At 42.9% G+C, this 23,722-nt stretch overlaps 2 protein-coding genes across 2 annotated transcripts; both read right to left on the bottom strand.

The window, feature by feature from the left end:
- Positions 1-9,193: 9,193 nt before the first annotated feature.
- Positions 9,194-11,341, bottom strand: prr18 (proline rich 18). The gene has a single exon (XM_053875165.1). It carries the CDS (start codon positions 10,407-10,409, stop codon positions 9,669-9,671), a length of 741 nt encoding a protein of 246 aa, XP_053731140.1. The 5' UTR covers positions 10,410-11,341; the 3' UTR covers positions 9,194-9,668.
- A 162-nt stretch (positions 11,342-11,503) lies between these two features.
- sft2d1 (SFT2 domain containing 1) lies at positions 11,504-22,834 on the bottom strand. The gene is made up of 8 exons (XM_053875166.1): positions 22,526-22,834; positions 21,940-22,026; positions 20,533-20,615; positions 19,162-19,243; positions 18,974-19,009; positions 18,364-18,422; positions 15,731-15,760; positions 11,504-13,662 (listed from the first exon to the last, which is right to left on the bottom strand). The coding sequence occupies exons 1-8, from the start codon at positions 22,589-22,591 to the stop codon at positions 13,623-13,625; spliced, it is 483 nt and encodes a 160-aa protein (XP_053731141.1). The 5' UTR covers positions 22,592-22,834; the 3' UTR covers positions 11,504-13,622.
- Between the last annotated feature and the right edge of the window lie 888 nt (positions 22,835-23,722).

The following is a 23,722-nucleotide window of genomic DNA, read 5'->3' as shown; positions in this document are numbered from 1 at the left end:
GCGGCGGCGTTTACTCACATGGCGGTGCAGCAGCTAACAGCTACACACAACCCGACGGCCAAACAGGATACCTACAAATGAAGACTTGATAAACACGAGTCAAGACTGGTTTCACCTCTTTGCTATTATTATTACTATAGTAGATGGTGTCCATAACATTTAACAGATGTGTGACCGATTGTTTATTGATTATTTATCGTCTAATGCAGGCCAGCTACATTAATGAAGAAATACAAATAATTTTATTTTTTATTTTCTCAGCGCTGACATTCTGTGAGTGGAACCTCGAAATATGTAATTTAAACGCAGCCATACTCAAGTGTGAAATGTAGCACGGGGAGGAAAGTATGAGCAGGTGACCACCTCCGCTGTCCCATCCATCACCGCTCCTCCAAATAACAAACATATAAATAGGCCCCGGAGTTGACAGATTTAATCGATGACCTTATGACGGCGGTACCGAACCTGTGCAGCTTCACATTTGGGCTTTGGTTCTAATTGCTTTATATTTTGGGTATTTCTCACGGACGTGGGGAATGTGGTGGAGGTGGAGTGCCGGGGGGGCAGCTGTCTGGCTGTGTTTGCCAGTGGGCCTTCACTCGATGCTCACCGACATCCAGCACCGGCCGACTGACCAGAGTGTGCTAGTTTGGAACCTAACCATGACATGAGAGGCGAGTAGTAGTCTGTTGGTTCCGACTCTCACCTACGGTTGTGAGCTCTGGTTAGCAACCGAAAGAACAAGATGGCGTCATGTTTTTTTTATTCCCAGGTTATGGGAGCTCTTGGGAAGTGAGAGAGGCTGCTCCATGAAGGAAAAGTTTAGTTGCTGCTCCTCCATATCCAGAGCTGAAGAGGTTGGACGGCTCATGAGAGAGGTGCTTTGGGTATGTCTAGTTTGGAAGACCTCATGAAAACCCTTTCCTATTTGATATAGTTGCCTTCGGCCTTACACCCACAAGAACAGAAAACTGCAGGAAATAACAAAAACACACAATAAACAGAAGATGGTTTCAAATAGAAAGAAAGAAACAAAGAAAGAAACACACACACACAAACAAACCAACAGAGAGGGACCTATGTTCTTTGTGTAGATGGGCCCTATTTAAAAACAGAGTTGGAGGAAAGGGATCCGGGCCCCTGCAACCTGACCTTAGCCAAGTAAGAGACAGAGTTAGCAAACAAACTAGTAAATATCAAGAAACACAAAAAGGATTTGTGTGTCATTATTATAGGTTCGATTGATTTTACACTAACTTTGACGTGTGTTAATTACCAGGTATAAACATAGGGATAGTGGTGCTGAAGCACCAGTCCTTTTTTATGTATGGCAAAAGTGCCTGTTCTGGAAAACGTTATTATAATTTTTAAAAAAGTGCCGTGGCCCCTCCCTCTCCTCATGCTGCACAGAGTGGCTCCTCTGACCGGCACCATCACAGAAGTCAACATGGTGTATGACTGATCCCCTTCAGCCACAATATACATCCATTTTACTGAGACATTTTGCATTTTTGACTGTTGACTGTCCTGCTATTTAGTATGATATTTCATACAGGCTCACAGTAAAATGCATTACATTTAAAGGATTTATGTTGGAGACATAACATTATGTTCCTCAGCACTAACCACCATTCCACTGTGAAATCGCAGCAAGCTGCGAAAGAGCTGTGAGGTTTGGGCGGCCAGGACGTATGTCGATACCAATAGACGCATTAATGTTGAATACGTCAGTGACAAACCCAGCAGCAACAACAATAACAAGCACAAACAGAGCACATGTGTATGAAAAGTAGAGCAACAGAAAACTTCAACGTCTAGAAGCTGGTGTAACGGCTGACATACTGTGGAGATAAAGACGGAATATAAAGCTTTGCAAGCGCTCCGATGTCACCCAACTGATCTGTAATTAATGGCAGGAATATGACTTCCACACCTGAGTGGCACCGCAGCTCAAAGTCAGGTGACCCCCCCCACCCTCTCAGTAAATCCCAGACTCTTTGCCTTGAAGCTCATAAAAGCCCTCCAATCACATCTGCCGGCATGAAGTGACACCAGCGGGCCAATTGCCAGCCTCTTTTGTCTGGGACATAATTACAACATTTTCCCCTGTACGATGTTTGTAGGAGCCCGAGTGGCTCTGTCCACAGAGGTTAGTCTCCACAACAGAGAGGTCAGGCTGTGTTTGGTCATCTCACTTCTGCGTGAGTCACCATCTCTGCTTCAGGAGGGTCCGCACTAAACCGCCCCCTGTGTTTGCTCTGGAAGACAGAGCAAACACGGATCCGGAGAGACCAACGTTAGGACCAGAGGCTGCTCAGCATCCAGCTGGTCAGTCAGAGGGGGGAGACTTGACCTCGCGCTGGCAAACAGAAGGAGAGTCTGGATTCAGGAGCGGCGGCGCTGCTGCTTTTCATAACAGTTTACAGGTCAATAGAGGCAGGTGTCACATCAGATTCTGATTCAGATCAGCGGCTGTTGCAGTAGAAGGACCTGGTTCACTGTTGTTTAATGTGTAAAAAAACTATGTATTAGAAGTATGTAGAAAGTACTGAGATGGAAAGCAGTTTTAGGGATCTTGTGGACGACACAAAATGGACGTGTGTTGTTGTTTACCTGCAGGAGGATCTCGGGATTGAGCAGGATACTTGGGGATGTTTTGTCCGCAGCAAGCAGCAAGCAGCAGGTCAGTTGTCTGGCATGCAAGAGATCAGGTGGATATGCTGTATTAGTCAACATCTCTGAGTGTGTTAAGTCAGATAAATCCTTGTTGTCTTATTGGGGAAAAAGTTTTTGCTTTTATTTATTTATTTTTATTTTCAGAGCATTTTTCTTCTTCAATACTAATGAAGCCCAAAGACTTGCTCAACATGACACACACTTTGGGTCGCCCCCCGCCCCCCCTCACAACAGTGCCTGTAGCTATTTAAAAACTGGCTCCATCCCGGGTAACAACTTTTTTGTTTTTGAGACGCAGACAGACTGAGGGTCAGAGACAGCGGCTGATGGGAAAGGGGGTTAAAAGTGAGGCTTCCTTGTTTCAGGGGCTGGGAAACGGAGCACACAGAACAAATGAGAAGTAAACATGCAGCCACAGGAAGCCATTAACGGCAGCAAGGACCAATTAGGACCCAGCAGGTGTCCTGGCCTTCGCCTGCTTTGGTCCGGCCTCACCTCAGACTGAAGTCTCTGGATCCGAGCTGAGGAAACAACGGGGCAGTTTCATTTGTTCAGCAATTTGAAGCAAAGGATTCCCGCTGAAAGGCCTCTAAAGGTCCTTTATGGCCGTCTCTTTGTCTCTCCTTCTCAAGTGCAAGTCATTAGAAAGGACAATTACATCCTCCTGAAGGAGCGGCGCTTTTACAGGAGGGGGAGATAAGACAGGATCTCCCTCATGTTAGACCCCCCTCAAAGCAGGAGCTCTCTCAAGCTTATGGCTCTCTTCACACCTCTGCCGAGCAGAGACCAGTCAAAATCAAAGTCATTCACATCCCGGAGCAGAGCAGGGAAGAGTTGCAGGACACACTGGAGTTTCTAACAAATAGCGGCGCTACAGCCCTCGCCGTCGTATTTGCTTTTCCACTCTTTGAGCCCCCCGTGATGTCCGTCCGCCGCTGGACATCAAGCCTGCCGTTGTTTGTTATGGTAATGATATTCATGAGACGGCAGGAGGAGAGGACGTGTTGTTTGTCTCACAGTCAAAACAGCCTTTGATTTCCAGGGTTGTGTATTTGAAATCTGGAGAAAGTGTTGACAGTGCTGCACTCATGTCTGACTCCTCATTCATGAAAGGGAAGAGAGAGAATGGGGATCCCAAATGACTGTTTCACTCAGAACTAGTCTGGTATTCACAGCTTCCACTCAAAGTGCTTTGGTCAAGGAGAGTAGAGTTGAGAATCAGATGCATGTAGCCATTGCATTTTAGTCACCAGCGCATAAACATTTTGCCTTATGAACCAATAATTCAATCTTTATCACAGGAAAAAAGAATGGATTTCCGTGTTTGGCTTCATTATTTAACCTTTTATCCAAAGCTCTACGACAGAGATTCAAACCAGGCTCCATCTCCAGTGAACCAAGCAGTAAAGAGATAAGGGAAGTAGTTTTCAATTCATCTTGTGGTGTGTTTACTTTATTCAATTTTAGGTAGTTATTTTCGGTACTCTAGTCAACACATTAAGTTAAAAAAAGAGCTCATATCGATCATAAGTCATGGTAGAATTTTCATTCATAGAGATAATCATGGAAAGTTGTGAGTTGAAAAAACGAAGGAACTAAACAAGCCCTACTTTTTTGGTTTTAAAGCCTTTTATTTGTGTTTAAAAAGGCACTATCTGAAGTATTTTTGCTGCTTTTTACTTCATTTTGATATTGTTTAATACGTCACATACAAAAAATAAACGCATGCATGTCACCTCCAGGGCTCCGTAGTGGTACGAGAGTGATACGAGGAAACAAGAAATCAAATGTAGAAAAAACCCCCAAAACTTTACATTTGTCCACTAGAGGGCAGCAACGCTTGAAGCCAACGAGTATAGATCATTATTTGTTTATTACCGGACGTCAATGATGAGAGAAGACTCACTGATCCTTTAAATTTGCGCTTCTGAAAAACAAACAAAACAAGCAAAGTCAATATATTCTGGTCATTGTCTCTCCATACAAAGTGAACCGTCCACATCAAAAATAAGCAAGCAACAAAAATAAAGACCTAATTAAAATCCCATGATCCAACATCGCTTTTATAAATATAAATGTTCGTTCGTTATTCAACAAATAATATATGCTGCAGAACATTTTAATTTTAAATGTATTTTTTTTTTGTTATACTTTTAAATGAAATTCAGTCTTGCATTTCTATCCACATTCAAGTTTTAAAATGGGAAGAGTTAATCAACAATTAAAACATATTAAATTAAAATACGTTTTTGGGTTGTTTTCCATTAGCACCACTAGAGAGCGCTACTGTTTCATTCTCCCACAGCCATGGAAGTTTTGGCTTTACCTAGAGAGCACAATATTTCTTTCATAGCTGTAAAGCGCCTCAGTATAAAGGCCCATAACTACACAAATATATGCAGACAACCTTTAGTTGTGGCTGTTGGAGGAAACCAGAGTGCCCAGTGGAAACCCTCTCGAGCTTGTGGAGGACTTGCAAAACTCCACAGAGAAAGGAGCAGAGTTGCTCTCAGCTCCCAGCTTTCACTGCTCACATGGGTCTCCAGCTCTGGATCCTGGATCCTCCAAGAATCTACTGGTGCTTCCTACCCTGACTGTCAACAAGAGGAACCCAATTTAGCTGCCGTGGGAGTGAATCCTGCCTGGAGATTTGAAGAAGAAAGTCATTTTTGGTCATCCCTCATGCCAAGAGCATCCACCCACACACCGGCCCGACACTGTGTTTTCTCCTCCTCCTTCTCTCACCTTCTCATCGACAGCAACTTTTTGGTGAAGTCTCAATGCACATTAAGCTCCCACTGCTGTAGGAATGAAACATTAAAAAAAAAGTATTTAGTTCTTCAGTGATCCTGGGTTCCGATCATGGATGTTAGAGTCTCTTCACAGGACCACACACGTAATGCGTTCATTGCCCGGGGGAAAAGCCTCTTGCAGGATGACAATGATGCTTTTAGGGAGCGGGATGAAGAAAGAGAAGCTGAGAAGGTGATCGGTTGCAGCCTGCCACCTCTTCAGAACTTGTATGTCTCCAGGACTCAGAGCCGTGCAGGTTGGATCAGAGCCGACCCTTCTCACCTTGGACATGGACTGTCTACGGTCCATCCAGACCAGAGCTTTTATTTTAATATTAATATTATCTTTTTTATTTTATTCCAAAGCACTTTCCTAGTTGGTGGGATCCCCATTGATCACGGCAATAAATTAGATTCTGATTCTGGAGGCAGCGGCATCTATCAGGTGGGTTGCCACGGTGACGGCTTGGCAGCAGAGAATGATGGATCCGCTCGGCTTCTGTGACTGACAGGGCTCGGGCCACATCCATCTGCACTGTCCGGACTGTAAATCAGCTGAGGCTTAAGCAGCTGTCAGTCTCAGTGACGTCACTCTAGCAGACAGACAGACTGGGACGGGATGGTGAACTCCAGCCGAGGTTCGGGTTTTAAACTCCGCAGGATTAAATCATTTTAATCATAAACACAAGTCAGAGTCTTGTGAAGTTTCACAGTGAATCACAGCTGTTATCAGCAGAGAGGAAGGGAGGGAGGGAGCAGCGACAACAAGGCCGCACTTTAAAAGACACAATGGAGGATTGCACAACTTTTGGTAACAGGCCAGCAGACAAGACTTGTAACACACTGTACCAGGTTGGCTGCCATCTCAGGCTGGACCAGAATGTGATGTCAAACGTGCTGAATATCCACGGGCCTCAAGTTGACTGGCTTGCGCAGCATCTTATTAACACATCACATTATATGGCTGCACATAAGTTTATCATTTTATTAAGTTTAACATACATTTTATTTTATTTTATAGCATCTTAGTGTTATTTAATGCATTTGAAAATGTTCATAATAAAATGTACAACATAGTGCAACCATATAATTGAATTTGAATAATGTAAAATAAACAACTATTTTAAACACTTTGAACAAACATTACAACTACAAACACTATTTCAAGCATGCCTTTTATCATCATATAGAAATATCCGTTCATATCAACGGTTATTATTTCCAGAAGATTCAATCTTTAGTGCTTCTCCTTATCTCATCATATATCATTAACATGAGAGGTCTTATATTCTTCTTTTGGAATGTCCCACCTCCTCCTCAACCTACTGGATCTTGCTCCTGAGTCCCACCTATTCTCTGCATGACCTCCTTCACCACAGTACATGATCCTCATTGGTTGTCTTCTTCTTCTTCAGGGCTCCTCCAACAGTCCTCATCCAACACTGTCTCTCCTCTCAGTGTGTCCAAACCATCTGGCCTCCCGAACCTGGTTTCTAAACTTCTCCACAGGATCTGTCCTTCTGACCCATTCACACCAAGAACATTGATCAATCAACTTCTTTGTTCTTCTTTGAGCAGTATTCCACAAAAGTACCTTCTCGTCGCGAGAGAGATAGACACACGACTTCAAACAAAAGCAGGTCCGAAAAAAACACTTTTAAAATAGGATCTTACCAGTTGTTGTGGCTCTGTTGTGGAGAAGCCGACCGCAAGTTTGTTTTAAATGAACTCAACAACAGCTCCAGTAAAACTTGGGTCTCTTGGCAACTGAGAACAAAAGCTGGGTCTTGTGGGTTTGTATGGAGACAAATGGCTCTCAGGGGATGGACGGGGAACCTGTCAGTCAGAGGTGTCTAAACATGGTTTAGGATTCAAAATATATGATGATACAGGGGTGTCTGCGGATGTACTGTGAAATTATACTTTATACTATTTCATTTCCTGTCAAAAACAAGTTGCATACAAACTACAGTTTTCTAGTTTCTTCACTTCTTCTTCCTGATTTCAAATGATTCATTAGAAAATAGATGGGTGGATTTATATTCTGTAGGTCTGCGTTATTCAACCGGAGTGCCGTGGTGAGCTCACGGCGAACGTGACGTCTCACTTCAAAACTTTATTGATACTCATGGACTGTTAAAGTTTGCTTCGTAGTCCAAAAGTTGGACAAAAACTAAATGCACAACAAAATAAATTCTGTCCAAAACATAAAGAGAGAAAGAATATGAGAAAGGATTTGTCTGGAAACTCAAAACTACATTAAAATCATGCAAAAGAGAAGTGATAAAACCAAAACAGTTATTTAAAGTGAGTATATAAATGAATAAATCATAATATACTTGGCCATATTGCCCGCCCCTTTCTGGACACATTTGAAAGAAATACATTTTCTGCAATGTGTTTCTGCAAATAGCCTGGCAAAGTAACAAGCGAGTGTCAGTAGCTACAGTTTTTCACAAATGAATAGGGATTTTCTGGAGGACTTTAAGTGCGCTTTGGCCCAGGTTCCTTTGGTGGTGTGCCTCAGGATTTTTCTTTTTTTTTTTTTTAGAAAAAGGTTGAAAAACACTGCTCTAGGTCACCACGGTCAAAACATCTCTTAAAACGCTGTAGCCAGTAATTGATAGCACTTTGTTCTCGATGGTTTCATTGACAGAATTAAAATATAAAGAAACAATTGAAAAGTTGTTTGGAATCATCTTCAGTTTTCTTTCAATATTTAGTAATGTTTTTTTTTTTTAGCTCTGTAGAATATTGCAAAAATATATGCCAGTATTGTGATACTATTGTATCGTGACTCATGAGTATTGTGATGAGTTTATATACTATATACTATGTACTATATGGTACTACTGAGTGGCCTGTGTATGTCAGCTTTTACAAATTTGAAATTCGATCATTGAAAAAGTGAGGGAACCTTTGGTATGTGAAAGACCTCATTCGTCATATGAAGCAGTGTGTTGCCGCTGTCCACAATCGTGACAGTGACGTGGACGCGCCGGCTCCAGGCGGGGGACATCCCAGATTAAGATGTGGTTTGATATTACTGAGGTAAAGCAGACTGCGGCTAACTTCCTGAGGGGATCATGCACCTGGAGCACACCGGTCCGACCTGCTTAACAGGAAATCTAAGAAGATTAGTCCACTAATGCCCAGTTGGCCTCACAGTCTCCACATGGACTGAACACATGAGAACCAAGCAACCAAAAACATACATTTAAAGCAAAGGCAATGTGCACCACAGAGTACACCGACAATGTATTGATGTGTATTGCAGTTTGTCAACCCCTATTTGTCTGGTTTGTTTAGTCATTTGCTTGACATTTCAGCCCCATTGATCTACAATATTCTATCACTGAATCTACTTCACCATGCACGTGGGAAAATTAGAGTCAAATCTATTACTTATTATCACTGTTATTACTATGTTATTATATTACTAGTAATGATGTTTGTTTTTGGCACCAGTCGGCCTTAACATTATGACCACCCACCGCACAACAAGAGGCAAACCAGCTCGGTTCATGAGGCACAGGGATTCACTTGTGTTCGACTGATGCTGCTGACTGTGGAAAAGTGTAACAAAACACCACATTTAAAAACAAAACCTTGGACCTCTGCTTCCAACATCACTGATTCAATGAACCCATGCATCTCCAGCCAAGGAGGTGCAGCTTCCTCATTCTAGTTTTACCTTGGAAAAAACAAAGTCCAAACACAAGGCAGCTTGTCAACATTTTACTTCAAGTTCCATTGAAAACATGGGCTGGTACAAATATGAATTCAATATCTTACACGTCTACAAAGGGATACAAACCTTTGTAGAGGGGAACATAAAAGAGTCCAGTTTGGTTTCAGCAGCAGACGAGTATAAAATCCCTGTTGTTGACAGCGTATTGTTCTCTCACACAAAGGGATGGTTTCCAGGCCCTTACACAGACGCCTCTGCCAACACACTCACACACATACCGTGGCGCCACACTGACAACTGAACCCATGTGCAAAGAATAAGTGGGGTTTTTTTTTTAAATATTGGGCTGCAGAGGCAAACATGGCGAAGCATCATCCCAGAACGGAAGGTTCATAATGGGTCAAGGAAATGATTCTCCATTCAATCCAAGCGTCTGGAGAAACGAGCGCGCGTGTCCTACAACATAAATAAGTCATTCACCACCTGAGTCCGTGCTCGCCATGACGTCATCAGCAGCCCTTAAGGTGCGGTAGTGCAGAAAGTTTGTCCACTTTGCCCAAAGCGGCCGCGTTCTCGACCCCCTTCAGCCACTCTTTACACTTGCGGACCACCGTCTCGTCCACGTCTCCGTCCTCGTCCTCGTACTCCACGTCGTCGTACTTGTACTGATCGTTGAGCAGCGATATTTTGACAATAGCGGTGATGTCCTGTTCCGCTCCTTCGCACTTGGACGCCGGCGCGCACTTCGCGCCTCCGTGCGCCTTTTTGGAAGGGAAGACGCGCCGGTGGCGGAAGTCCGCTGACGCGCAGCACTTCTGCTGCTTGGCCAGCAGCTGCTTCTCCAGGTTCCGTTTCTGGATGACGAGGATGGCCTCGGGGGTGAGGCTGAGCGTGAACTGAAGCTCCTTCTTGGCTTGGTCCCGCTCCTGGAGGTGTCTGCTGGAGTCCATGGAGCTGGAGCGCCGGACGCCCGCGGCAGGATCCTGAGGTTTGGGGAACCAGGAGCACTTGACCTCCTGACCTGAGAGCGGCTTCAGCGCCGGACACTTACTCTTCTCCTGCTGGCTTTTGCGTCCTAGATTGCGTAGATTGGCGGAAGCCCATGAAGTGGAGCCCTTGTCTTTTTCCGACCCGCTTTTGTCTGGTTTGGGTTCGGGCTGCGGAGGCACTCCGGTGGGTTTCTTCTTCCCGAACAGATCCCTGCCTGGAGAGGAGATCCTCGGATGGAGGCTGATGGGCGGAAAAGGCATTGTTCGTGTCTGGAAGCGATCAGGATATAAAAAGGTGCGGCTGAAGAAGACGGAGCGCGCAAAGCAAGCGGCAGCTCCGTGCGCTCATATTCAGGCTGAAGGAGCGGGGAGGCGGCGGTGCACCTGTCTGCCTCGCTGGACGCGCTGACTGGGTGTCTGCTGCTGAGCACTCCGGCAGCTTTATGGTCTGCCTGCTGGGGGGCGTGGTCAACGCAGGCATCAGACAAAGCCGCGGACACGCGTGATGATGTCATTTCATAAAGCGCTTCCGACAAAATATGAATAGAAATAGCGCCCGATGAGAGAGAACAACCAAGTTTTCTTCTCCTTTAAAGAGAAGAGTTTAGTAGATATCGTAGAAACCCATTAGAAGTCGCACCAGTCAGTTTGCTCTTCATTCAACTATAATAAATATTAGACGCTTCAACAACATCAAGCCTTCGATTTCCTCCATAAACATTGGTTAAATGATGACTCTAAATTATACGTGTTGTGTGAGTGTATAGAGTGTTTATCTATTTATGAGTGTTTCAATTGTTGCAGTGCATTGTGGGACTGGTGGACGTGCCTCATCTTTCGTATGGATTTATACATTTTAAAATTCAGTTTATAATTTAGAGCTGAAACATGACATCATGTGTTGAGACTTTACACCGACAGTATTTCAGACTTTCCTCGGACCAGTGGTGATATTTAACTCCTATTCCTCATTGATGTTGTCTTTTTTTTCTTCAGCAGCTGTCGAACACTGACGTGAATCAATACATGACTGGACTTCATTGGAGAGGCAACATGGAGACACGCAACACAGTCCCAGTTGACTTATTAGCTGGTGACGGTATCAGCGCAACAGTCAAATGTCATTGCTCCCTGAAAATCAAACTGAAGAGCCTTTTGAATGGCGTGACAAAGACTGAAGCCTGTGGACGACCTTCTCCGCCCTTGAACTCACTTGTGTGAGACACAATGACATGGAGTTTGATTTTTTTTTTTTTCAGTCAATACTGTCTCGGATGTCAATTTACAGACATACGACCACTTCATTGTCTCACATCCCGCGTGAATCCGACCAAAAGCACGAGAGAATACACAAATAGTCTTGAGGATTGATTTCACTTCACATCTGCTGTTATCTGCACTTTCACACAGACAGATTGACAATTCATGCCACATGACTGGACCAGAAATCAATGCATTTTTTCCCCACTTCCTCTGGATTCAATTTTCAAAAAGTGATCATCCGAGGCACAGATAAGGTCCTGCATCATCTTACGGAGCAGCCATGCCTTGTCCTCTCTGTGACATATGGATGAGACGTAACACAGAGGAAACAGTCGGGACAACAACAGCTTGTCGAGGTCGTCCGTCCCAAACTCTAATCCAAAAATGGCGAGCGAAGAAAAGCGAAACAACATTCAAGAGAATCCATCCAGCAGATTACTTGGAAAATATAGAGGGATTTACGGGGTCTCAGCCAAGTTAGTTGGACAAGAAGTGCTGAGGGGAGATTTTGTCTGCGATAATCCTCCGGCACGTTACACAAGAGCCTAATGAAACTGTGAGGCCGCTCAACAACAGGAAGTAAAATGCAGAGGAGTCTTGCGTCTGGTGGTGCAACACACAGGAAGAGGACTCTCTTGTACTGCTCATGAGGAGGCTCGGATGAAGTCTGAATGGGAGGAGCTGTGGTGCAGGAAGGTTGTGAGTCGCTTGAATGTTGAGGGTATCTCCTCCTCCACTAAGATAATGGGTGGTTTTTGGAACCTAGAGGACGAACAGATGATCTTTCCACAACTTTTTATCCCTCTGTTTGAAGGTTCTGAAACACCTCCACTATTGTTAAGCAAAACACAACAAATTCTCCTGTGGCGGTGCACTGGTGGTGGTGGTGAGGAACCATTGAGACCTGGAGCAGGTCATTTTAACTTAAAACATTTGTTTCATAAGATCCAGATATAAAACAAATAAAAAATAAAATGCAAAAATAAAAGAAGAGACTGAATAATTACCTACAGAAATGTAATTAATATGACTTAGGTTGGATTTTACTATCATTGATAATTCATATTTGTAAAGATTTTGCCAGAAAAATGTCAGGTTTTTTTCATAAATAGTTTGGAAAAGATCCCTTGATGTGAAGATCACATCAGTCAAAGACTTGATTCACATTGAAAAGTAAAAATAAAGATAAAGAAATCAAACGCATGAAAACTAGAGAGGATGCCTGAGCACAGAATACAGGGAAAACTGGGGGAAGACTAGTCAAGCTTCAGGTCAGTTGAGATTTGTCTTGTTTCAATGCTTTGTCTGAATCGGATGGTTCCTGCTCAGTGACTGCGGGAGGAAAAGCTGGAGAGGTTTTATAAATGTATCTGTATGTATCTTACCACTCTTACTGGGGAATGTTTTGTCAGCAGGTCCACGTCCAAATCTGAGCCAGTATTGCTTCAACCATTCCTCAAGCCATGGCTCTCTATGAAACCAAACCGACGCCGCCCTCTTATCGGCGTAACATGAACATCTGCAGCATAAATGGGGGTAGACTGAGGTGATGCTTCTTCCAGAGGGTTGTCATGACGACGCCATCCTCAAAGGCTACGCCATAACCATGCAAGCTATATTGGGTTATTAGGTCACATCAAACTCACAATGCTCAGAAGAGCGTAATTAACTGGGTCATGAATACATATGGCAGGAAATCAAATTTTAAAGGGAGAACCAATTCTAATGCAATTTGCTGAGCAAAAAAGTGGGGGGGAGGGGCACTGTCAAGACCCCTGACTTTTGATGAGCATCTGCAAGCCTCGGCGGAAGACATACATCTCAGCATCTTCAGGGGGTTTGTTTTGAAAAGAAACTCATTCAACGACAGAGTGACAGAAAACCGTATTATATATTGTCTTTACACAACAGGAAACAGAGGAGGAGGAAAAGGTTGGTCATCTCTTTTAAAGCTCATCGCGTTGAAATGGTATAAAAACCCAACAAATTTAAATATATTACGTTCTAACCGTGTATTACTCCATTCATAAAGAAGCAAACAGTGTAATGTTTTTAAAGAAAATGAAGCACGGGTTGACATTTTGAACAATAAAACCTCTAATCATCACTGGTAGCAGGCCGATGTACATTATATTGCACAGAGCTGCGGTGGCTGCTGCAGCGTTTGCATTTTAGGACCAGTCTCCGCAGGGATAAGGAGACCTGAGCGTTCTAGCTCAGACAGGTGGTGAAGCACTTCATCACGGCGTCCCTGCAGAGAAGACACACCTCCATTATCAAGAGTCTAAGCCAGACATTTGGAAAGCACTGTGACGTATCAGGGTGACGGCTTGATGTGACCCCATAAAACCTCAACATCCATCCATCCAAGTGTTTCACTGGCTTATTCATTTTCAGTGCCATTTTGAAGGCCAGTTTGTTTGGTAAAGCTCCAAACAACTTGCCATCTTTTTTGAGCAAGTGTCGACCAAATCTTGCTGAAAAAGCCTTTTCCCGTGTCCAAACAGCCCAGAAAACTTCCTCGACCGTCCCTCTTGACTTTATGGCCAGGCAGATGCAGCTTGCTGAGCAACCGCATCTTCTGGAAGAAAACGTGTTCAGCCCACTGCATGCCGGTTGGTGCCGGAGGGTTACTGGAGAGTGATTTGGATAATCTCCTCTGGGAATAATCACAATGTGATGCAATCGTGAGATGGGATTGACTGCAAGGAGTCCCAGTAGAATTTGGGGATTGGTCTGTGCTTGATTTAGATATTAAAACCTCCTCTCCATTGTCTGCTTTCTCTCATTCTGAAGCAAGGGTTGAACAAGTGAATCGAGCAGATGTCCCTCTGGAGCCGAAACCCAAAAAGGCTTTTCTCACCTTGTTTCGGGCAGAGACACTCATGAATAAGTGAATGTGTTGTGGCGGGGAAGAGCCACATGCCCAGAGTGATGGGGGGGCTTCCTTTCTCCAGGTGATCCATGTTGAGGGATGACGCAACACATGAAATCACCATGGCAACCATAGACTGTTGCCAAATCTATCCCTGATGACACCGTTTGCTTCTGCCATTGGTGTGTTGCTATGCAGACTTGCCCCTGGACACATTTCAGGGGAGGAGGTGGGAAAGCCTTCAAGGTTAACAGGAGAGGTGGGGTCAACCGTGGGAGGAGGGGAGCACGTCTTTTTTTGCGCTTTTGGTTCGAGAAGAAAAACCCACACGGGCACCCAGAGGCTCCTTTGATGTTCTATTTTTACTTCAGCTAAAAAAGGCATGAATATGACTCACACGTGTCCCAATTTCTAAAAAGCGGCAACACCGTTAAAACTTGACCACGGCTCGGTTAGAAGCGGCTCAGAGATCCAGTGTGTAGCGGTGGCACCCAGACAAGACTAAATATGAGATCCAGTTTCATTTAGGAGCAGGGTGGTTTCTGGTAAGAGGCTTACGCAGAGAGGATAACAATGTAATGAAGTTTTTAAGAATCCTTCAAAACACAAGGATTTGTACGGAAATTGCATTCCTTCACATGAGTCTTGTTGTTCTGAGGGCTGAAATGAGGAAGGGGGCTTTGTCTCAGCCGTGCGCGCTGCTTCGTTTATGTTGGGGGAGGGGCATCGCGGGCTGGCTACTGAAGAAGGTTTCTCAGCTGTCGGGAGAGATTATAGGACTCCAAAACACATAAGGCACTTAGCAGTAGGGGGTGGGCAGAGGGGGCTCGTGCCTCTCACCGAATCAGACAAAACACTGGCTGCAGCTGGACTGGCAAAACAACATCACCACTCCAGCATATGGAGGAGGCCAGGGACACTTGACATGGACCTTCATTATAGTCAATACAACCATCAATTGGTTAAGTTTCAACATTTACTTTAGTCTTCATCTGAAGCCGGCTGTTTATTTTGTTCTTGATCTAATTAAAATATACCCCCCGCCCCCGGTTTTAAGCGATTAAAATAATCTCATCAATAATGTAACAGCTACATCAGAGGGGAAATACTTAAAATTAATCTGGATCCAAGAGCTTAAGGGCATAAAAACATAATTTCAGCAGGACATGAGAGATAAACACTAAACAAATATGATCCAGCAAAGGCACAATGGTGGTTAAAATAACAAGCTGCCATTTGTTTGTCACTTGGGTGGAGGGGGGGATTACAGCCATATGGTGAAAGCAAACATGTGAATGTCACGGGGTAAATAACAAAACATGTTGTCACACTGGGGTCGCTGTCGGACGGTTTGTTGTTTATGGCACAACAGGCGTTCATTTTGGCTCAGGTGGACAGGTGGAAAAGAAGAGTAAAGAGACTGAGATGAGGAGACGTTTCTTACCTGGCGAATGGAATGTACGAGATACTGTACCTGAAAAAGAAAATCAAGTGTCGGGATTAAGAACGAAAATAACTCACTCACATACCAAGCTAGTCTGAGAGGCACTTTATCTGAAGTGTAACTAGAGCAACAAATGGAATGTAAAGTGGCATAAAGCCGAAGGGATATTGAATCCAAATGAAAGAAAATATAGCATCAAAAAATGACTTTTGAATTAAACCACTCAAAACGCATTGAACTTTCCTGTCAGTAGAACAAGCTTGATTTCACCTTGTGAAGTTACTAAGGCTCTGACTGTTGCAGCCGTCATTTCTTGAACAGATGAAATCTCAACAAGGAGAAATGGCTGAAGGAATTAAATCTGGAGGAATCAAGACAAAAACTTCAACTCTTTTTTTTAAGTGCTATGAGATTATCTGTTGGAAAAAAAACAAAACAAACAAAAGCATGCTCCCTGCTTGTAATCAGAACAGTGCCAATTCTGAAATGATGTTTTGAACAGAGCAGCAATTTCAGTGATACTGGCAGATTACAGATTAAAAGGCATTAAAAAACTCAATTTATATCCTGCAAAGCAACACGCCCAAACACACACATACCGAATCTGGTTTGTGTTGTTTTCACTGGAGGGGTCTGATGTAATTCATCAAAGAGATTAACGCCACACGACTGTATAATCTGGGCACACGTAAACTTGGTGCCGGCGATTCCGGGCCTCGGCTGAAACAGAGCGGCATATGTCGGTGTGCTTGGGAGAATTATTGATTAAGAACAGATTGGAGCCCTCAGCCATTTCAAACATGCGAGGAATCTTCAGCAGTTGAATAATTAACAAACGATTGCGTAAGTTTTCTAACATATTCCACGACAAGCAAAACCAAAAACCCCTGTCTCATTATCATAAGGAGCTTGTAGCAAGCTAGAGAGTCATATGGTCAGTTTTTGAGTGAAGGGAGTGAGTTGCCTGCGACTGCGTGGGTCACTGACAACATCTTATGACAGAACCACCTTCACACGGATGGCTGGGTGACTGTGTGGGAGCAAGCTATGCCCCCGGTGTGTGAAGAATGAGCCTGCAATGTGTGACTGGTGGTAACCATGGTGATGCCTCGAGACAGCGGAAGTGAATGTATTACACATAGGTGCTAGCAAGGACAAACAGTCTCAGTCAGCGATGGCACCCTTTATTCCTGGCATTATTTATGCCAGTTTACGTTTCCACGCACAGACAGACTGGTGGACGTTTTTTAGACAAGCCAGGTGTCCCTCGTATGCTTTTTTTTATTTTAAAGGATTTAAGCATCGTTTTTTTCTGACAGCAGTGACCATCACACTTTCCAGACTTTACTCTACTACTACTCCTGCTACTATAACTACTAATAATAATCATATGATCCAGAATGAAATTGAAGCCATGAGTCTTGTTTCACTTTTGGTAAGATCGGCAAATTGGATAGAAATTTTAGACTTTTAGATCTATGTATAAGACAATAAAATTTGATATCAGCCAATAATTTAACCTAAAAATAGGATCATAAAGACATTTATAAACCACCAAATCCCCAAAAGATCAAGGACAAGATTTGACACTATAAAAAATAAAATGTGCCACAGAATAATATTCATAACGATTATTACTGAAAAGAGTCTGTAAGAGCTGCTCCCATGACACATTCCACAACTGCCAAAACGCACTACAACAGTAGCCACAGTTAAAATTGTGGGCTGAAAATCAAATTAGTATTTCTGATAAAACAGCTTCACAAAATGTATATTTTTGGCGTCTGAGGCTCGATTTAAATCATATGTTGAGCCAGTGACTGAAGCTGTCGGTGACTGATTTAATAGTTGACTATAGTCAACTGTGTCAATTAGTCGTACGCGCCCAAATCCTCACACACACACACACAAACGACAACAGATCGGTCCGAGGTTCTATGAGGATATGTCCAGGACGGAGCATTTTTTTGTTAGAAGCCTGAACAACCTGAACCAACTGTGTCCTCCACTGTGAGCCTCCGGATAATATCTGCTTCTGATCCCGTTTCAAAAACAGAAAGCGACAATCTGCTCAGTCAAACGTGCCTGAGCTACTTAATATTGACAGATGAATAGTGAAACAAGTAGCAAATAAAACAAAGAAATATATAAAGCTATATACAGCGCATACATATTCTAAATAGGATGTTTTTTTCATGAGCAGTAGCCGTTATTCTGGCATCACCCACAGGTTTGGAAATACAATGGCAATGCATTTGTCTTCCCATCAAAAAGTAGGCCTGGCACCAACGCTCCCTCTGTCGGCCCAAAATACTCTGACCTACCTGGCAACCTGCCGCAGAAGTATCAGCCGTGGAGTTATCATTGAGCTACTCTAAAGTCCACACTCTGGTGCTTCGAATCACTTTGTTATAAAACTATTAAACTATTGAAAGCGAGTTAAGGCTCATGTGTAATGACAGCAAGTCAGTCTATGGCGGTCAAAAGTTTACACGTTCAGTCAGACGTGTGTCGCAGAGTCTGCGTGGAGAATCAGCTGGGTGATTAGACCGTGGCAGACGGGAGGAAGTTCTGAATGACAGACAGCTGTCTTAATCTGTTTACTGTAAAGTCACAGATGGGATAGTACTTACCATGTCATTGCCAAAAACTGCAGAATACAGAAGATGATGGCCAGCCCCTTTTTAGCCCACTGTGGAAAGACGAAATGTATTAAAACAAAATGAAGGCCAGATAATAATAATACATTTTTCGGAGTGATGTCAGGAGACCGATATTACCAGCATAACTTTAAAGTAATAGCCGATATCAGTATCAGTATTTCCTCCGATGTTGACAACCCATACTCGCACCACCTTTATTTCATCTTAACAGCTGTTACCAGATGTGTCGCTCAAAAGTGAGATACCTCGCGTGAAGCGCCATCACACTCTACAATAAACTTAGTTATGGCATCTTCCCATGATGCTCTGCAGCCCAGTCAACCAATCACAGAGGTCCATCACTAATCATGGATTTCTACAGCTAACAGGCTACAGCTAACACACCTGACCACTTCTGTCTCTGTGTCCCCACAGTTCTGCCTCCACAAACTGCGCCAGCAGTGGTTGCAGTGGCAGTGCAGGGTTCTGTGATCAGGCGTGACCGCTGACTGGGCAGCATAAATGAGTTGCATAAATCGGTAACCAAGTGTTTGGACAATGTTGGCATATCGAACATCGCTAGTTGTTAACATCAACTCACCCAAAAGACGGAGCAGAGAGTTAAGATGAGACAAAGCTGAAATGGACAAAATCATTTTTTATATGAAAAGTCTCAGCAATAAAAGGCATGAACACAACACTGCTCTACATTCAAGGTCCGCTGGGAAATTGAAAGCTATTTTTAAACAGGTGATACAACAATAATTCAGTATAAAGTAGAGTAGATACCAGCATGACAATCGTCGCGATGAGCCTTGTTGGTTCAAACATGCGCTTCAACTGATTCAGTGGTCCCATGAGGAAGCAGGTGCTGAAAAAAAGGATATTTGGCACATTAAAATACGTTTTTCAAAAGATGAAAGAGGTAATAAGCATATGAACCAGTAAATGGTGGGTTTGCCTACAAACATGAAGGATTGGGACAGGAAGTGTGTCGACTGCTTTAAAAACAATGTTTTAGAAATTATGATTAAACTAAATATTTTGAAAACTGCTTTATACTTTTATATATCTATACAAAGAGCTAATTTCTCATTCAACTATTTGTGATTAAAATACAAGATAATTAAAGGTTTCATAATAATAAGACAAAACACATTAACACAGGACCCAGCTGACATGCGTACACCTCGTCGGTGACGTCAGTCATGGCAACGAGACAAAGGCTTTCCCTGCTGAGCACGCACGCAGCCTCAGCTGAGCCGAGTGGGAAGAGCGAGTCTGTGGAGCGTCACATCTGTTAGATGAGACACGACAGCAGAGTCTTGACGCAAGCGCCTACTGCTCGTCTGCGGGGTGGACTGGAGGATTCTCTTCATTGCTCAGTGACAGAAACACTAATGAAATCCCCCCCACACACACAATGATGCCACATTAGCTGGAAGGACACCACTCAACAACGTATGAATCACCACCTGCTGGGATGTGAGCAAAAACTAAATCCAATCTATGAAAATGAGGAAATTGCTGAAATGTATTTTGGGCTTAATGAAAGCAAATTTGACTGTTCATCCAAGTAAATAAAGACAACTTGACATCAGAATCTAACCCTATACGCTCAGTAGGTGACCTGCTTTCATGGGTCTAAACCTTCAGGTCATACGATCCTTGAAAACAGAGACAGACTGTACAGTCTGCTAATAAACCCCCGTAAAAAGACCTACTGTCTGTTCAAAAAAGATTATTAGATGCAGAAGAGTAAATTAGATCATCTATAATCAATAAGGTGCCTTACAATAGCAAACGTTGAACATATATATACACATAACGTTGAGCAAAGGTTGAACATATCAACTGCTATTCTCAATGACCAACCAAGTCTAAAAACATGACGAAGCGATGTGTTGTGACTAATTCAATTTATTCTTTAAAAGTTGAATGAGAGGCTTTGAATAGCTAAAGTGATTACTGTGCCACAAGATCGCATATATGATACAAAAATACAAAAAAAGATGGAATCAATAACTGAATATGTTTTAAATAACAAGTAAACTTTAATGGACAGGGTTCATGTTTCCTCATTTATATCGCAACACTGGTTTGCAGTGTAATTCCAAAGAGTTGATTCATCAACTTGCATTTTAGCATTTCAAGTTTTACCTGGAAAGAGCTGCGATGTTCCCTAACGTGTAGAAAACTGCAAACAGTTTGATTCCATTAGGCAGGAAGAGCAAAGCTGAACCCTGGCAGGGGAAAATTGGAACACCTGGTTAATGCCAAAACCTAGAGCATGATGTTTTCAAGAGAACAATGTATAACAATATTATATAAAGACGTTCTTCTTCCTCTTGAAGCTTTTTGAACAAAGGCAGTGTATTAGACGGCTTGTAAATGAAAATGAAAGTTGTTTGTAGACAAGATGTGGTATAGTATTGGTGCAGCCAGAATTGAAATTGAGCGAAGGAATGAAAACCGACGAGAAAACACAGCCTGTCTTTGTCCTAAGACAAGTAAAGACACAGAATAGCACGCAAATGGAGATTATATAGGTCCCCGCTTTGCCTGTCTGCAGCATTCGGGGATATTTCTGTGTAGTCAGGTCTGCGCATCTGACCTACTTTTTACAATTTAATTTTCCACTTTCATTGACGTGTAATTCCGAATGTAAGAGCACAGCAGTGTTTAGAAATGTGTCAGCTTAAACAGCAATGTCACTGTTCACACACTGATGGTTTAGGTTGTGCAGACTACTACGTCCTCTCCCTTGCTGCACTTTGGGGAGATATGGTTTGCCTGGCTGAGTTCACTTCATGCATGAGTAGATCCGTCTCCCCAGGGGAGAACTGCTTTAATGTGCTGTGGTTTAAGCCCCGAGAAAACAATCTATAAATATTTAAACACCAAGCTCTAAACCCCGGCACGTACTGCCTTAACTTCAGCATGCATACTTAAAATTGTGTCAAGGGAAACAACACTGACTGGTGCAAATGACATTCTATAGATTTTAAAAACAGTTACCAATATAACTGTGTACATGTATCATGGTGATAAAGAACATTTTGGAATCCTCACTCAACAAAGACAAAGGACCAATGCATCGTCCAGTTACACACAACTTCTCTATCGTGCTATACTGTATCATAATGCTGATAGACAATCTTAACACTTCTGTTTGTGAAGTTTATGCAGGCGCAGACTGATTATAGTCAAACTAAATTAATCCAGGTTGCAACCAAGAGAAATTTGAACTTCTCTCCCAAAGTTGAACAAAGCTAATTACATGCATTTTATAAAGCCTATCTGGTCAGGGAGACCTAAACTGTTTTAAACCGTGAGTCACAAGAGGCGAGTCAGCAGCATGTCATTATCATTGGAGTTGTTAACAGGAACTTGAACGGTGCATATCTTGAAGCGCTGAGAATTTCACAGTCACTTAAAGACTTTAAGGTTGGTGTACAGACATTTACTCTCTGATATCTAATTCTCGTGCTATACATGTGTTTTTCCTTTCTTTTTTTCAGATCATAAAAGTGGTATTTTCCCAATCATAAAAGCTACAACACTCACGAGTATTGAGCACAGGATGCCTGCAGCGAAACATATGACAAACCACTTCACCCTGGTGCTGTAGCTGAGTGATGTGGCATCCAGAACCTGAAATGAACAATGACAGGATGTCACAAGACCAAATCAATGACCTGCAGAGCCCCTCATGCTTCCTTCTGGTGGTTAGGCCATGTTGCCATAAGCTAAAGAAATAGCATAGCTCGGACACATTACAGGGCAGTAGAGCAGTAAGACATTTTTAGATTATTAAAGGAATTAAACAGTCAAATTCCAAACTTACCCCAATTCCTCCTTTTGTGAGCGTGAAACGGGTATAAATTCACATATTACCATTCATAGGCCTGACATTATGAAATATTAACGGACAAAATAGAACAAAGCAATAAAACGACGACTTAAAATGCTAAATTATTTTCAATAGGCAACCGAAAAATGAGGACCAATCGTATCGTCAACTTCAATGTACGTACTATTATTGTATGTTATTATTCCGATGTACTTTTCAGCAAGTAGTTCAGCATTAATTGCTCTTTAAACTTTGTTTTGATGTTAGCATTAGCATCGTCAACTAAAACATCGACGTTACCTGTGACGTCAGACCAAGTTCTTCGTTGTCCTCGCGACCGTTTAGCACTCGACGAAGTTTGTCCATTGTTTTACAAGCGGTGTCGATTTCTCACAGTTGAGAACTTCTTGCATTAAGAAAACGCGGTTCTGCTGCTGTCAGTCGTCCCTTTCAACTTCGACTTCCGAGCTTCCTGTGTGAACCGTTGCTACACAACTGACTTGGGGTCAGCTTCCGCACACTAGATGAGTCGGGACTGGCGGCAGTTTAAAAAATTAAGAGCTGATTCCAGGTCAGTCCAGGGGGGTTCTGGCGCCTGGAGAGCCCTCCGAACAGTTGGTCACGAGAGGAGGAAGTGATTTAAATATGAGAGACAGCAGGCCCAATCACTGGCACTGGCAACTCTGCTGGCTCCGCCCTTTCAGGACGTGTTGCCTCGAATTCCGTGGCATCTCTTTCACCCCTTCTGAAAATGCCAGTAAAGTTGCCAGTAGTCCGAGCTTCTTTCTCCAAGATGAAATTAAAAGTATCACCGACAGACGATCGCTGGCGTCTCCCAGATGCTGTTAAGAAATATTTTGCCGTCATGTCCGCGGATTCTGCAGCTTATTTATGTTAAATGTCGGGACCACAGCAGGCGGCGTTTTGAGACATTTGATCGTCTTTTCAGTGATGTTCAATGATTCATTTGAATGTCGGTAATAAACCTGAGTAATCTGAAGTGTGAATAGCAGTCATTGACATCACCATTAGCAAAGGTACAAAATGATATTTGTTTCACTGGCAATATAAAAATAAGCCCTGTGGTGTGTTGTTGATAAATTATTTATTTTCTGGCTGAGGCATAAAGTACAGGTGCTGGCACTTGTTGAACCAGGGAGACTTGTTTAGATCTCAGAGCTGCCTCTGACTCCTGGCGTCTCCACTTAAATATAGTCAGAATTTAAACATATATTAGTGAAAAAAAAAATGTTTCTCTTAATCGTCGTGACATAAAATGTCAACGTTAAGTCAAACGACGAAAAAGTACTGAGTTGAAAACCAAATAAAAGAAACTAATTAACTAACAAAAACACGTTCGAAACGTAAAGTGCCGTTGATCTGTGGTCCATATTTCCTTTTAAATCAATTCAAGTATGTGTGACACAAGCTTCTGTTTTGCAACTACTCTTACGCCACCAAGCGGTGAGCTATATAAAATCAGCCGCATCAACTTGC

This window comes from Synchiropus splendidus, chromosome 9 (assembly GCF_027744825.2).
Source record: "Synchiropus splendidus isolate RoL2022-P1 chromosome 9, RoL_Sspl_1.0, whole genome shotgun sequence".
Classification (NCBI taxonomy): domain Eukaryota; kingdom Metazoa; phylum Chordata; class Actinopteri; order Syngnathiformes; family Callionymidae; genus Synchiropus; species Synchiropus splendidus.
This window is presented reverse-complemented; position numbering and strand designations above follow the sequence as displayed.